At 45.7% G+C, this 13165-nt stretch overlaps 2 protein-coding genes across 2 annotated transcripts in view; one reads left to right on the top strand and one right to left on the bottom strand.

The window, feature by feature from the left end:
- Positions 1–13165, bottom strand: part of LOC310831093 (myosin-11) — a 1553087-nt gene that overhangs the window by 1077307 nt on the left and 462615 nt on the right. The gene's annotated exons all lie outside the window — the stretch shown is intronic.
- NUBP1 (NUBP iron-sulfur cluster assembly factor 1, cytosolic) lies at positions 51–12868 on the top strand. Its single transcript, XM_083711771.1, has 11 exons — positions 51–195; positions 283–387; positions 2422–2555; positions 4282–4350; positions 6223–6255; positions 6649–6739; positions 7939–8093; positions 10132–10242; positions 11050–11152; positions 11617–11700; positions 12705–12868. Exons 1-11 carry the CDS (start codon positions 153–155, stop codon positions 12755–12757), a joined length of 981 nt encoding a protein of 326 aa, XP_083567897.1. The 5' UTR covers positions 51–152; the 3' UTR covers positions 12758–12868.

Below are 13165 nucleotides of genomic sequence, written 5' to 3'. Positions count from 1 at the left end.
TCGGAACGAACGTCACCGGCTTAAGCTCGGGGAGGACCCATTTTCGAGCGCGCAACCGGAAGTGGGGAGGGGGACTCTTTTGAAGGTGACGCTCGTCGCCGGAAGTGCCTGTGTTTGTGTTTTCGCCCCATTTCTCCTCAGCTGGTTGCGCCATGGCTGCGGCAGGGCCGGCCTTGCTGGACGTGCCGCCTCAGGGTGAGGGGAAAGGCGGTGTGTGTGTGGTGGGGGGTTTGCTCTTCGCCGGCTTCCACTAACACTTCTCTTTCCTTTCGCCTCTCCCAGAATGCCCAGGCACCGGCAGCGACCAGGCGGGCAAGGCCGAGGCCTGCCAGGGGTGCCCCAACCAGGGCGTGTGCTCCTCCAGGGGGCCCGTGGGACCCGACCCAGGTAAGGATCGCATGGAACCGTGGAGTTGGGAGGGGTCCCGGGGGGTCATCTAGTCTGACCCCCTTGCATCGAAGGAGCCTGGTATGTTTAGCCTGGGAAGGAGTAGGCTGAGAGGAGATAGGAGAGCCCTCTTCCAATATCTCAAGGGCCGCCCCACGGAAGACGGGGCAAGCTAGTTTCCTCCTGCTCCGGAGGGTAGGACTCAAACCCATGGCGACAAGAAAGGAGGCTAAGGCTCAACATCTTTCTGGCAGTAAGAGCTGTTTTGGCAGGGGAACGGTCTCCCTCAGGAGGTGGTGGACTCTCCTTCCTTGGAGGGTTTTTAAAGCAGAGGTTCGATGTCTGTCTGTCATAATAATAAATAATAAAATTTAGGAATGGCACACGCAGTTGATGGACTATATGGAACTGGCCGAAATGACTGGCAGAATCCGAGACTTGGGAGAAGAAACATTCGAGGAGGATTGGAGAAAATTTAAAGACTATTTGGAAAAACACTATAAGTTGTATGAATGTTAAAAAACGCACCTTTTAGGAAATCCTAGCTTCAGTAATGTTAAATTAAAGAAATGGAAATTAAGGTACAAGGAGTCAGAGATAGAATAATGAAACAACTTTATTGTGTTAAAATGAAAATGTACATGATTTGGGTTATAATACATTTGAAATTGGGTAACATGATAAAAAGGAAGATACAATAAGTATTGAAATAAGTTAACAAATTGCAGACGTTATGTATCACAGAGAATGCAGGGTTGGGAGGACGTGGGGAAGTCCAATAGATTTGGAAAAAAGAGTAAGAAAAATTTGTAATCTTTCTTTTTTACTTTTATAATACGTTCTTTATTCTTTTTTCTGTATTGTATAAAACTAATAAAAAATATTATATATAAAAAAATAATAATAAATAATAAAATTTTATTTATATCCCGCCCTCCCCAGCCAAAGCCGGGCTCAGAGCGGCTAACAACAATAAAGTAACACAGCATTCTAAAATCAATTCATTCTAAAATCAATTCAAAATCAAATGAATGGCAACCATTGGGCTATGAGGATTACCAAAGGTGGGGGTCAGACTGTGCTTTGGCCAAAGGCCTGGTGGAACAGCTCAGTCTTGCAGGCCCTGCGGAAAGATGTCAAGTCCTGCTTGAGGCTTTAGCTAAGATTCCTGCATTGCAGGGGGTGGACTGGATGACCCTTGGGGGGGGTCCCTTCTAACTACAATTCTATGATTCTGCAGTGCAGGAATCTCAACTAAAGCATATAATCTCGGGGGGAGGGGAGAGAGAGGCATTGCCAGGCTGCTTCAGGCACAGGTTTTATTCTAAATTCCTTTCCTAATAAACCTCTCTCCCGGCCCTATTTACTAAAAAGCCCAGATGTTGTAACCTTTTCTCTCATAGGAGAGCCACACCATCCCACTTGAATCATGTGCTTCTTCACACAGCACTTAGTTAAGCTTGTGGAACTCCCTCCCACATGGGTGATGGCCACAAACTAGAGGATTAGACAGATTCATGGAGGAGGATAAGGTTATCAGTGGTTGCTAGCTACAATGGCTTGGCTATGCTGTGCCTCAGGGGTTGGAAGCACAGGTGCTTCTGAACACCACTTCCTGAAGTCCACAGGAGGGCAAGGGAGAGTGCTGTTCTGCCTGAATCCTGCTTGCTAGCTTCCCATTCTGTGAGAACAGAATGCTGGACTAGATGGGAGCCCCTTTGGCCTGATCCTGCAGGCTCTTAAAGTTCTTATTTTGGTTTCCCTTTTCTGAACATTTTTTCCCCATTGTGCAAATGTGGCAGTGGGCAAAGCTTCACCTGCAGACTTTATTTGTATTCCATGACTTGTACAGGCAGCTATTAAAGCTGCAGCATTAGGAATATCTTTTAGCAGAAATTAATCTGCAAACCTGGTTATGTAGTTGATGGAGCTCCCTAGGAACTGGGCACCTTCATGCTGCATGAGGGAACAGATTCTGTTTAGAATGCCATCCTTCCCATACAAATTCTGTGCTTTGCCTTTTTTCTGTCTAAGCTATTGAGGAAATCAAGGAGAAAATGAAAGCCGTGAAACACAAACTGCTGGTGTTGTCTGGGAAAGGAGGCGTAGGGAAGAGCACATTCAGTGCTCACTTGGCGCATGGCTTGGCTGAAGATGAAACCAAACAGGTGAGTGTGATCCTGTTTATATCTTTTGTTTGTTTTTGAAGCCCATATTATTCAATTGTAAATGGTGACAAAGAAGACAATTCATCTCTAAATACAGGTGAAACTCGGAAAATTAGAATATAGTGGAAAAGTTCATTTATTTCAGTAATTCAACTTAAAAGGTGAAACTAATATATGAGATAGACTCATGACATGCAAAGCGAGATATGTCAAGCCTTTATTTGTTATAATTGTAATGATCATGGCGTACAGCTGATGAAAACCCCAAATTAACAATCTTAGAAAATTAGAATATTAAATGAAATCAGCAAAACAAGGATTGCAAAGAGAGCAATATTGGACCTCTGAGAAGTAGAAGCATGCATATGTACTCAGTACTTGGTTTAGGCCCCTTGCATCAGTTACTGCCTCAATGCTGCATGGCATGGATGCTATCAGCATGTGGCACTGCTCAGGTGTTATGGAAGACCAGGATGCTTCAATAGCAGCCTTCAGCTCTTCTGCATTGCTCAGTCTCATGTCTCTCATCTTTCTCTTGGCAATGCCCCATAGATTCTCTATGGGGTTCAGGTCAGGCAAGTTTGCTGGCCAATCAAGCACAGTAATCCCATGGGCATTGAACCAGGTTTTGGTACTTTTGGCAGTGTGGGCAGGTGCCAAAGTCCTGCTGGAAAATGAAGTCAGCATCCCCATAAAGTTCGTCTGCAGAAGGAAGCATGAAGTGCTCCAAAATCTCCTGGTAGATGGCTGTGTTGACCCTGGACTTAATGAAGCAATGTGGACCAACACCAGCTGATGACATAGCTCCCCAAATCTCTTTTCTGATGAGAGCAGCTTTTGCATCTCATTTGGAAACCAAGGACCCAGAGTCTGGAGGAAGAATGGAGAGGCACACAATAATAATAATAATAATAATAATAATAATAATAATAATAATAATAATATTTTATTTATACCCCGCCCTCCCCAGCCAAGGCCGGGCTCAGAGCGGCTTACAAGCAATAATAAAAACAAGATGAATGATTACAAACTTAAAAACAAAAATAAAACACAACAATTAAAATAATGGAACATTAAAATATTAAAATGTAGCCTTTTAATGCCAGATGCTTGAAGTCCAGTGTGTGAAGTTTCCACAGTCTGTGTTGATTTGGGGAGCCATGTCATCAGCTGGTGTTGGTCCACATTGCTTCATTAAGTCCAGGGTCAACACAGCCATCTACCAGGAGGTTTTGGAGCACTTCATGCTTCCTTCCACTGTGCTTCACTAAGCGGATGACCAGTGGGGCAAGGATGATGGGAGGTGACTGAATAGCATCTGGAGAGCCACAGCTTCTGTATTCCTGATAGGTAATCATGGCAAGGTCATGCTTCAAGTTCTAGGCCTTATGTAGCCAGAAATGGCACCATCCATCACAAGAGGGAAATTCCAGCAGGCTTGGGGGAATCCCTAGGTTTGCAGTACAAAAAAAATATTTTGGGGGAAAGCCTTAAAGGGGTGGGAGGTTACTTCAGAACAGCCCAATGAGCATACTTAGTGATCACATTGTGCTGACTTACTGCTAGGGAGAAGGGGACAAAAAATGTCAGGTGTCTAGTAACTTGGAACAGGGCATAACTGTCCACAGCTTTGAAAAACCCTGGACAGACACGCAACATTTTGTTGCAAGTCCTGCTTGCTCACTTCTAACTTCCCCTTCCTCAACTTACTTCCAACTCCCTCCAGGTTGCTGTGCTGGACATTGACATCTGTGGTCCATCCATCCCTAAAATCATGGGCCTGGAAGGGGAACAGGTATGATATGACTTCATAAATGGAAGAAAACACTGTGGGACCACTGCCACGTCTGATCTGCCTGGTCAGATGTTTCTTTAGGGTTCGTTAGACTTGAAGCGCCTCTGTCCTGTAGCTGTCTTTGGACAAACACCAGCTTCCTCGGCCTGAAACAAGATGAGCGCCACACTCCATAGTTGCCTTCGACTGGACTTAACCATCCAGGGGTCATTTACCTAACCTTTATACAAATTTTTAAGCCAAGATTTTGGCTGAATGAGCATAGGGCTCCCTTTCAGCTTTGCTTCAATGGTTCTTTCAGCAGGGAACAGCTGCTTAGACTGCACAAAATTGGTGATAAACCGCTACCATTTAGGTTCTGTTAAAAAGCTCGAAAATGAAAAATGACTTGGGAGGAGTCTCTGTGCAGGGTTTGGCTCACCAGGAACCTTTTTAGAATTTAAAAATGTGGTTTATGTGGAGGAGAGTATGTGTTTCTGTTACTAGGGTTGTCTGCACATAGTGTCTACCCTGCTTATGAACAGGTGCTGCAGGTCTCTGGCTCTCTTTCTTTGTCTATATTGTGTTGCAAATATCCAGGCCTGGAGTGAGCCTCAAGGAGTTTACATGTTAAGTTCTGTATTACCACCTACCTTTCTCCCCCAGTAATGTTTTAAAAACTCCCTGTCACAAATTGTGAGCAGCAGCAGGGTATTGAGGTTCTTAATAGATAACCGGTGAGCTTATTCTATGCATACTAGCCCTTGACCTAAGTTTGTGCTGGTGGGGGGAGGCCAGAGGTAGGAGGGGGGGGGAGGACAATTGGGGATGGGAGCCAAAAGGGATTTATTTTTATAAAAGTATTTCCAACTGGCTTAATAGTTTTTTTTAAAAAACAACAACTCTGAGCTGTATGTACAATATGGAAACAATATCGATTAAACTAAAAATACAGCCTAAAACTAATAAAACAATTTAAAAGCAATTTAAAAGCAAGTAAAACAGATTCAAGTGGGCTTAAGCACATAAGAAAGGATCCAGTCTTATAGTCAGGGATAGCCTGGGCAAAAAGTCTTTGAAGACATCTCAAGCAACTGCTTCAGGTACAGCAGAGGGAAGGGCATTCCATGGAACGGGGCAATAGCAGAGAATGCCACTAGGGGGTTCACCACCCTGTGATATTCTGTAGGATATCATGCTGCAAATAGAATTTGCCCAGCTGATCTTACAGGTCTATACAGTGGCAGGCAATCTTTCATGTATCCTGCTAAAAGTGGTTAAGGGGTTTATATTTTAACAACATGGCCTTGAACGTAGCCCAGGAGCTGATGGGCAACCAGTGCCATCCCCTCCATAGCCATGGAATATGTGTGTGTGTCCACGTGCTCCATTCAGAAAAACTGATTGCAGCATTCTGCACCAGCTGCAGCTTCTGGACCAGTCCCAAGGGAAGCCCCACGTAGAGCGCATTAGAGTACAGTCATGAGGTTCCCAATCCAGGCGGAGCTGTGGTAAAGCCCTCTGCAAGCAGTCTGTCCAGACCCCTGGCAAAAGCAATGTGCCCCACTCTTGGCAGCCCACTACATGGGGAGAGGGAGGGAGTATAAAGGGGTGGCCCCACCCATTGGTGCTATTATTTGTTTATTTGATTTCTCTACCACCCTTCGTCTGAGAATCACAGGGCAGTTTACAGTATAAAAACAGGAAAAAGAAATGCATACAAAAATAACAAAAACAAAATAATCCCCGCACACCCTCAGCTATTATTTTGCTAGTTTTGCCTCCACCCAACACTGTCATGCAGCCCCTAAAAGGAGACCGCTGATGTAATGCAGCCCTCAACAGAAACCTGCTCCCCGGACATACACTAACATAAAATGTTTACTTTTTCAGGTTCACCAAAGTGGTTCTGGATGGTCTCCAGTGGTGAGTTGTTTTTTTTAAAAAAAATCATGTGAATACGCTTCCGGGTTCATGGAGGCAATGATAACAGCACCTTTTTTTTAAAAAAAAAAAAGAGTGTTGGGGGAGGGCAGGGGAAATATTATTGTTGCACGCAGTGCCTCACCTGTGTTGGAAAGTATTTTGATGCTGATCTTCCTGGTGCTGCTTACTGGCTGGTTGTATGCCAGGTGATTTGCATCAGGCAAACTAGGCTGGGTACCGGAAAGTTCAAGTTTTCACTTTGTTTATACACACACACATGCATATCTATGCTAGAAGTGGTAAGACAACCACAGCTGCTTGTTCAGAAGCAGAAATAATTTATTTAATCTACATTGTCCGTTTTGCCAAACACGTATGTGCTTTCGTTTGTAGTACGTTGAAGAAAACTTGGGAGTCATGTCGGTGGGATTCTTACTCGGCAGCCCTGATGATGCTGTTATTTGGAGAGGACCCAAAAAAAATGGTTTGTATCTCACAATGAACAGTACCAACAAAGACTTGCCTCGTAGAATGCAAGGGACTGAAATTCAATTAGCTCTGTGGTTATTTTTTAAAGCCTTAGTTCATAACATTTTACAGTGGTGCCCCGCAAGACGAATGCCTCGCAAGACGGAAAACCCGCTAGATGAAAGGGTTTTCCGTTTTGGCGGTGCTTCGCAAAACGAATTTCCTATGGGCTTGCTTCGAAAGACGAAAATGTCTTGCGAGTTCCTGCAGGTTTTTTCCCCTTCCCCCCCTTTTCTAAGCCGCTAAGCCGCTTATCTGCTTATCCGCTAAGCCGATCACCCGCTAAAAGCACTAATCCGCTAAGCCGTCAGTGGGCTTGCTTTGCAAGACGAAAAAACCGCTAGACGAAGAGACTCGTGGAACGGATTCTTTTCGTCTTGCAAGGCACCACTGTAAGTTACTTTGACTGTTTGATAGGAGCTGGCAACATTTCTGGTGCTTTGCTTGAGGGGTGGTCACACAGAAAAGAAGGGAAGGGGGATTGTGAAGCTGCAATGTGGGGAGCCACACTTGATAAAATCTGACTTCTGTCAGCTTGTGGTAGGGATGAGTTGGGGCTAATAGCATTGTGGCTTTAAGGGTATTTTTTATTTCTTTCAATTTATGAATAGCATATCTTGAGACAGGCTTTCAACAGAGTTCACAAGGTAGCTGACACACACAAAAAGTTTTAAAACCAACCAAAGCATCTTCAAACTAGAAATCAAAGTAACTTAAGCAACTGTTGCTTTATCTATTCTAGGAAGTAAAAACACCCTGTTTCAAAATACAGCATTTTCTGTGCATTGGATCTCAGCTCCACCGATTACGAGCTGAGAACCTGCATTATCTGCCTTCGTCTGTTTGCTTATGCACACTGCTCCAGTGCTTCTTAAACCACTCCAGAAACCGGAGGGGGGAGGAAATCAGATGTTGTTTCCAGACCACCTCAAGCATGCTTGTCAGAATTGAACTGTGTAGTTCTGAGTTCAGTCCCTCCCCCACTTTTCTTTTTTTGCTAGTGCATGTTACACAAGCTCTTAGACCTCTAATGGAGACAGCAAACACTGCTGAGACACAATTCTCATTTGAGCCATAGAAATGGTGGCAGCTGGATACAGTTTCAGGGAGCTAAATATAAACACCCAACTTTAATCATGCTTGTTATGTTTCCAGGAATGATTAAGCAGTTTCTCCGCGATGTGGACTGGGGCGAAGTCGACTACCTTATTGTAGATACACCTCCAGGAACATCGGATGAGCACTTATCTATAGTGCAGTACCTCAGTGCCGCCAACATAGATGGGGCAGTGGTAATCACCACCCCTCAGGTAAGGTACACAACTCCAGGGGTTAAAACTCAGAGATTTAGCTGAGTAGGAGACTCACTGCGCGTCCAAACTTCCACTTGTCCTTTGCCCAGCAAGTGTGGGTCTGAGTGGTTTTCCACTTGTCCCAGGCATGGATCTGAGTGGTTTTGCCTTTGCCCCAATGCTTTCCTCTGGAAAACACACTCTTTAGTGCTAAATCGGAACCAACAGCAATCTGCAGAAAACCCAGTTTCCGTTTGTTCCAATTCAGCGATAAAGATTGGGCTTCCCCGGGAGGAAAGCAGTGGGGCAAATAGAGGTGGGGATAAGCCCTAAATAAATCACCTTTGCTCAGCTCCGCCCATCTCATTTTTCTTTTCTTTTTTGGAAGCTTCCGTAGGAGAGAATACTTTGATTTCACTGTATAAAAACTGTGGGTGTCAGACCCAGATTGAATTCATACAGTAACTAGTTCTCTAGCTCAATATAAAAATAAGGTTAGGATTTCAGTCACAGCAAGAGACCTAGAATGCAGTAAAAAGGTTAAACAGCGCAAATGGCGGGAGCATAATGGGAGGGCTTGCTGTTCTGCCGACTGCGCTGTAGGAGCCAGGTGCAGTTAGGTTTTGTATGTTGCTGGCGGACCAGAGTGGAAGCATCCGGAGCTCACAGTCTGCCAGCGAGGGTACCCTCGTACCTACGGGACTGTCTCTCCTGGTATGCCCCGCAGAGGACCTTAAGGCCCACAAATAACAACACCTTGGAGGTCCCGAGCCAGAAGGTGGTGAGATTGGTCTCAACAAGTGCTAGGGCCTTTTCAGTACTCACCCCGACTTGGTGGAACGCTCTGTCACAAGAGACTAGGGCCCTGCGGGACTTGACATCTTTCCGCAGGGCCTGCAAGACAGAGCTGTTCCGCCTGGCCTTTGGTTTGGACTCAGTCTAACCCTTATGTTTCCCTCCCCTTACGGTTCTGATTTATGGGCTACTACTAAAATTAGGCTGCATTTTAACCCGCATTTTAATTAACTTTTTTTCTTTTTGTCCCCCCCCCCCCCATTCCTATTATGTTTTATTGTAATTTTATTGGTGTTGGCCACCCTGAGCCCAGTTCTGGCTGGGGAGGGCGGGGCATAAATAAAAATTATTATTATTATTATTACTCCCGCTAGTGAGCCCCTAATTCACACGTTCTAATTGAAGGATTTGGGCAGGCAAACCTGCCCTGCCCTCCAGCCAGCCAGATTCTAAGTGGCTGGGCTGGGGGTGGCGGCTATTTTGGCTGCTGAGGATGGCGGCTGATCGGCTAGAGGCCACAAGCACCGCCCACCCAGAACGAATCGGCCATTCTCTGTAATCTCAAATATCGCTTTAAACCAAGAATGGGAGGTTTTGCACCCCACCCCCGATGCCATTTGGGCTCCAGCTCCCATCAGCCGCAGCTGACATGGCCAGAGGTCAGGGGTGGTGGGATTTGTAGCCCAGCAATATCTGGATAATATTGGAGATGACAGGACTTAACAGTTTGGCAGCAACCGGACGACTTCAGACTCCCATCCCTGCTCTCAGTGCAGAGCTGGCACAACTAATAGTGCAATCCTAACCAATATGCTCTGTTGAATGCATCGGGGCTTGTGGGTAAACAGATTGCAGCCTGAGTTTATCCAAGGGGAGGCTGTAGGGCAATTTCCCTCTGGGAAAGCCTCTCAACAGAGGGGAGGTGTTGTGAGCGGGTTATAACCAAGCCCCCCTGTCATTGAACCCTGTGCCCGCGTCACGCCCCCCCCCCTCCCCGGGCTGGCCAATCCGGCTGAGGGGGGGCATGGTTTTTGCCATTTAAAACGGCCGCAGGCTCATGGGCTCCTCCTCCTTGTTCCTGGCTTTGTCATTTGGCTCCCCTTTAATTGTGCAAAAAGGGCCTTTCAATGAACTGTACAGCATCCCTGTGAACCAATGCGCTCTGCTGTCTCATTAAAATAAAATGGGGGGAGAGAGTATCAGACATACCTGGGGAACCTGAATTAACATTCTGTTGGGTTACTGTTCTGTTTTTAAATAGGAAGTCGCTCTTCAGGACGTTCGGAAAGAGATAAACTTCTGCCGTAAGGTGAAGCTGCCAATCATAGGAGTAGTTGAAAATATGAGTGGCTTCATTTGCCCGAAATGTAAGGTAATATTTCTTGCATACATTTAAGCACAAGAATTATTCTTGCTCTACCGGGTCATTAAGCATCAGAAGAATGTCCCCCTTAAGCTGTTTTGATGAGATGAGATGCTACCCTGCATTTCCCCCAGCTTTATCGCGACTGTCACACAAATTATTGGTGTATTAATTCATGGTCCCTTCCACATTCTGACAGCATTTGGATCCGTATTTCCCAGGAGTTTTGCGGCCCCTGCTTGATGCTCATTGAGAAATACTTGAATTGGCCCCTAATACCAAGGATGTTTCAGGATATGCCCCAGTTTCTGTCTGGCTGAGCACTTTGAGTGGCAGGACTGCAGCCCTATCGATATAGGAGTGGGAAGTGTTAGGAAGACAGGAAGCGGCCTTATACGAAGTCAGATCATTGGCCCGTCTACTCAGTACAGTGGTACCTTGGATTACATACGCTTCAGGTTACGTAGGCTTCAGGTTACACACTCCACTAACCCAGAAATAGTGCCACAGGTTAAGAATTTTGCTTCAGGATGAGAACAAATCGTGCTCCGGTGGCGCAGCAGCGGGAGGCCCCATTAACTTAAGTGGTGCTTCAGGTTAAGAACAGTTTCAGGTTAAGAATGGACCTCCGGAACAAATTAAGTACTTAACCCGAGGTACCACTGTACTGAGGATTGTAATCTAGATGGAGTTCTGGACTTGAAGTGTACTAGGCATTATAAGACTCACATCTGCTGACCAAAAGCTTACAACCAATCTCTTCTTTTTCTTTTTGTATCTGCTGGGTTCATGTTCAATGGCATCTTCATTTTACAGAACGAGTCGCAGATATTCCCCCCGACAACTGGTGGCGCAGAGGCCATGTGCCACAGTTTGAACGTGCCTCTCCTGGGCAAGGTGCCTCTGGACCCACAAATAGGTAATGCCGCACATTGAAGCACCTTCCGAGCTTGCTCACGGTCGCGTTACACTGTTTATATTCAGTGGGATTTAAGTTGCACACAAACGAACAGTGCAAATCTCTTTAATGCAGGGAGAATGAACCTGTGGCCCTCCAGAAGTTATCAGGGTCCAATTCCCATCAGGCCAAGCCAACGTGGGCAGGGGTCTCAGGGAATTGTAGTTTAATGGGTCTGGCGGTAGCAGCCGGCATAGTGTCAGCGGCTGTAAATGGGGCAAGAGGCTGATTTATGCCACTTACTATCATTCAGTGGGAAAAGATCTTCCAGCTACATCTGGAGGTCTTTCAAATTTCCCATCCCTCTGGCGCTGAGTTCTTTGGAACATAAATGCAAGTGTGGGGTGTGAGAAAGACTATTGAGCTAGATACTGGCATCCGTCTTTGTGTCCTTTGACTGCGGTTTGCTTGTTCCACCGGGCTAGGAAAAAGCTGTGACGCGGGACACTCGTTCTTGTCCGAGGTACCGAATTCTCCAGCTACATTATCCTACAGGAATATTATCCAGAGTAAGTACAGTATTCCAGAAAGAGTCTGCAACTGATAAACTTTTGCACTCCTCCATATTTTTACGGTCCACCCACAAGCAACTCTTGGTAGCTCCGAATGGCAGCTTGTGCCTTGCAGATGCATATGAATGGCTGGGAGCTCCAGTTCTTTTCTAACGGTATGCCTAGGATTCTGAGCACATTGAGCTAGAAGTGACTCATACCTAGCCTGAAAGTTGTTAAACACCTAACCGAGTAAGTCATAGGTTACTAGGCGTTCAGTTCTAGATCTGATTCCTCCCCAGCTGCCAGTTCCTGATTAAAATGTCCCCACTTTGAGAACTAAAGAATCATACTTGACCTTGTGCAAAGTCATACTTCTGTTTCAAAATGAGCTGACATCAGTCAGCTGATGGCAGGTGACTGCTGCAGTGAACTCTGCAGCTAAGAATGGGCAGAGTAAAGGGGTACCACATTTTCCCGTGTATTAGACAAGGTTTTTTTTTTACTGAAAAATCATGTCAAAAAACTAGGGTCATCTTATACACTGATAGTGGCGTGGGGGGGGGGGGAGCTGCGCACTGTCAGCCAGCTGGTTGGTGGGCGACCCGCGCTCTAGGGAGCTTCCCGCCCGCAGTGGTGGTGTTGGGAGCGGCTGCCCACTTTGCCAACCCCCAGCAACGGCCCTGCTGGGGTGATGCAATTCCCCCTTTAAAAAGCTCAACAACTTTGGGCAACCCCCCCCCATTTTCTTTAAATCTAGTCCCCCAAAATAGGGCGTGTCTTATACATGGGGGGCGACTTATATACGAAAAAATACAGTACATTAATGCTGGGGCCTAGGTAATTCTCCAGGGTAAATTCTCCACTGACCAGAGCTCCTCTTCTGGTCAAACGTGGCTTGCGGTGGAGAATGCCAGTGAATTGTGCTGCATGCACAGAGAGGTGTGTGCTTGCATTTCCAGCCTCCAGTGCAAAAACCTGAGGCAGCATTTTGATTCATCTTGCATTGTGTCTTTCTGCAGGAATCCAAGACTTCTGTAGCCACAGCCCCCCGCAGGAAGAAAACAGTACTTGAACAGCAAACTATGGAAGGGTCCTTAGGAAAGCGTTGATCGCCTTAAGCCTCTCTGTATAGGAATATATAAAGCCTTTGTTTTGCAAGCAAATAAATTTTTTGAGTAATGTCCCGGCTTTAGTCGTCTTTTCCTCCCTGTCTCTCCTCCCTTTTGGACAGCGGCACAGTATGCCTGTTTCTGAATATATACATTGAGCACATGTTACAAGTCTGCTTCTGATTGCTAGATTACCCTTAAGGGCTGTTACCTTCATCAGCAAGTCCTTGAACGTTTATTTATTTAATAAAACCTATACACCACTTGGCTGTAAAAAAAAGGCAAAAAAAAGCCCTCGAAAGCCATTTACAAAGAACATAAAACAATAAAGTTATTGGTAAAAAACCCGTTTTTAAACTACTATTTAAAAT

This window comes from Podarcis gaigeae, assembly GCF_964106915.1.
Source record: "Podarcis gaigeae genome assembly, chromosome: 14".
In the NCBI taxonomy this organism is placed as follows: domain Eukaryota; kingdom Metazoa; phylum Chordata; class Lepidosauria; order Squamata; family Lacertidae; genus Podarcis; species Podarcis gaigeae.
Note: the sequence above shows the minus strand (reverse complement) of the source record. Positions and strands in the feature narration are given on the sequence as shown.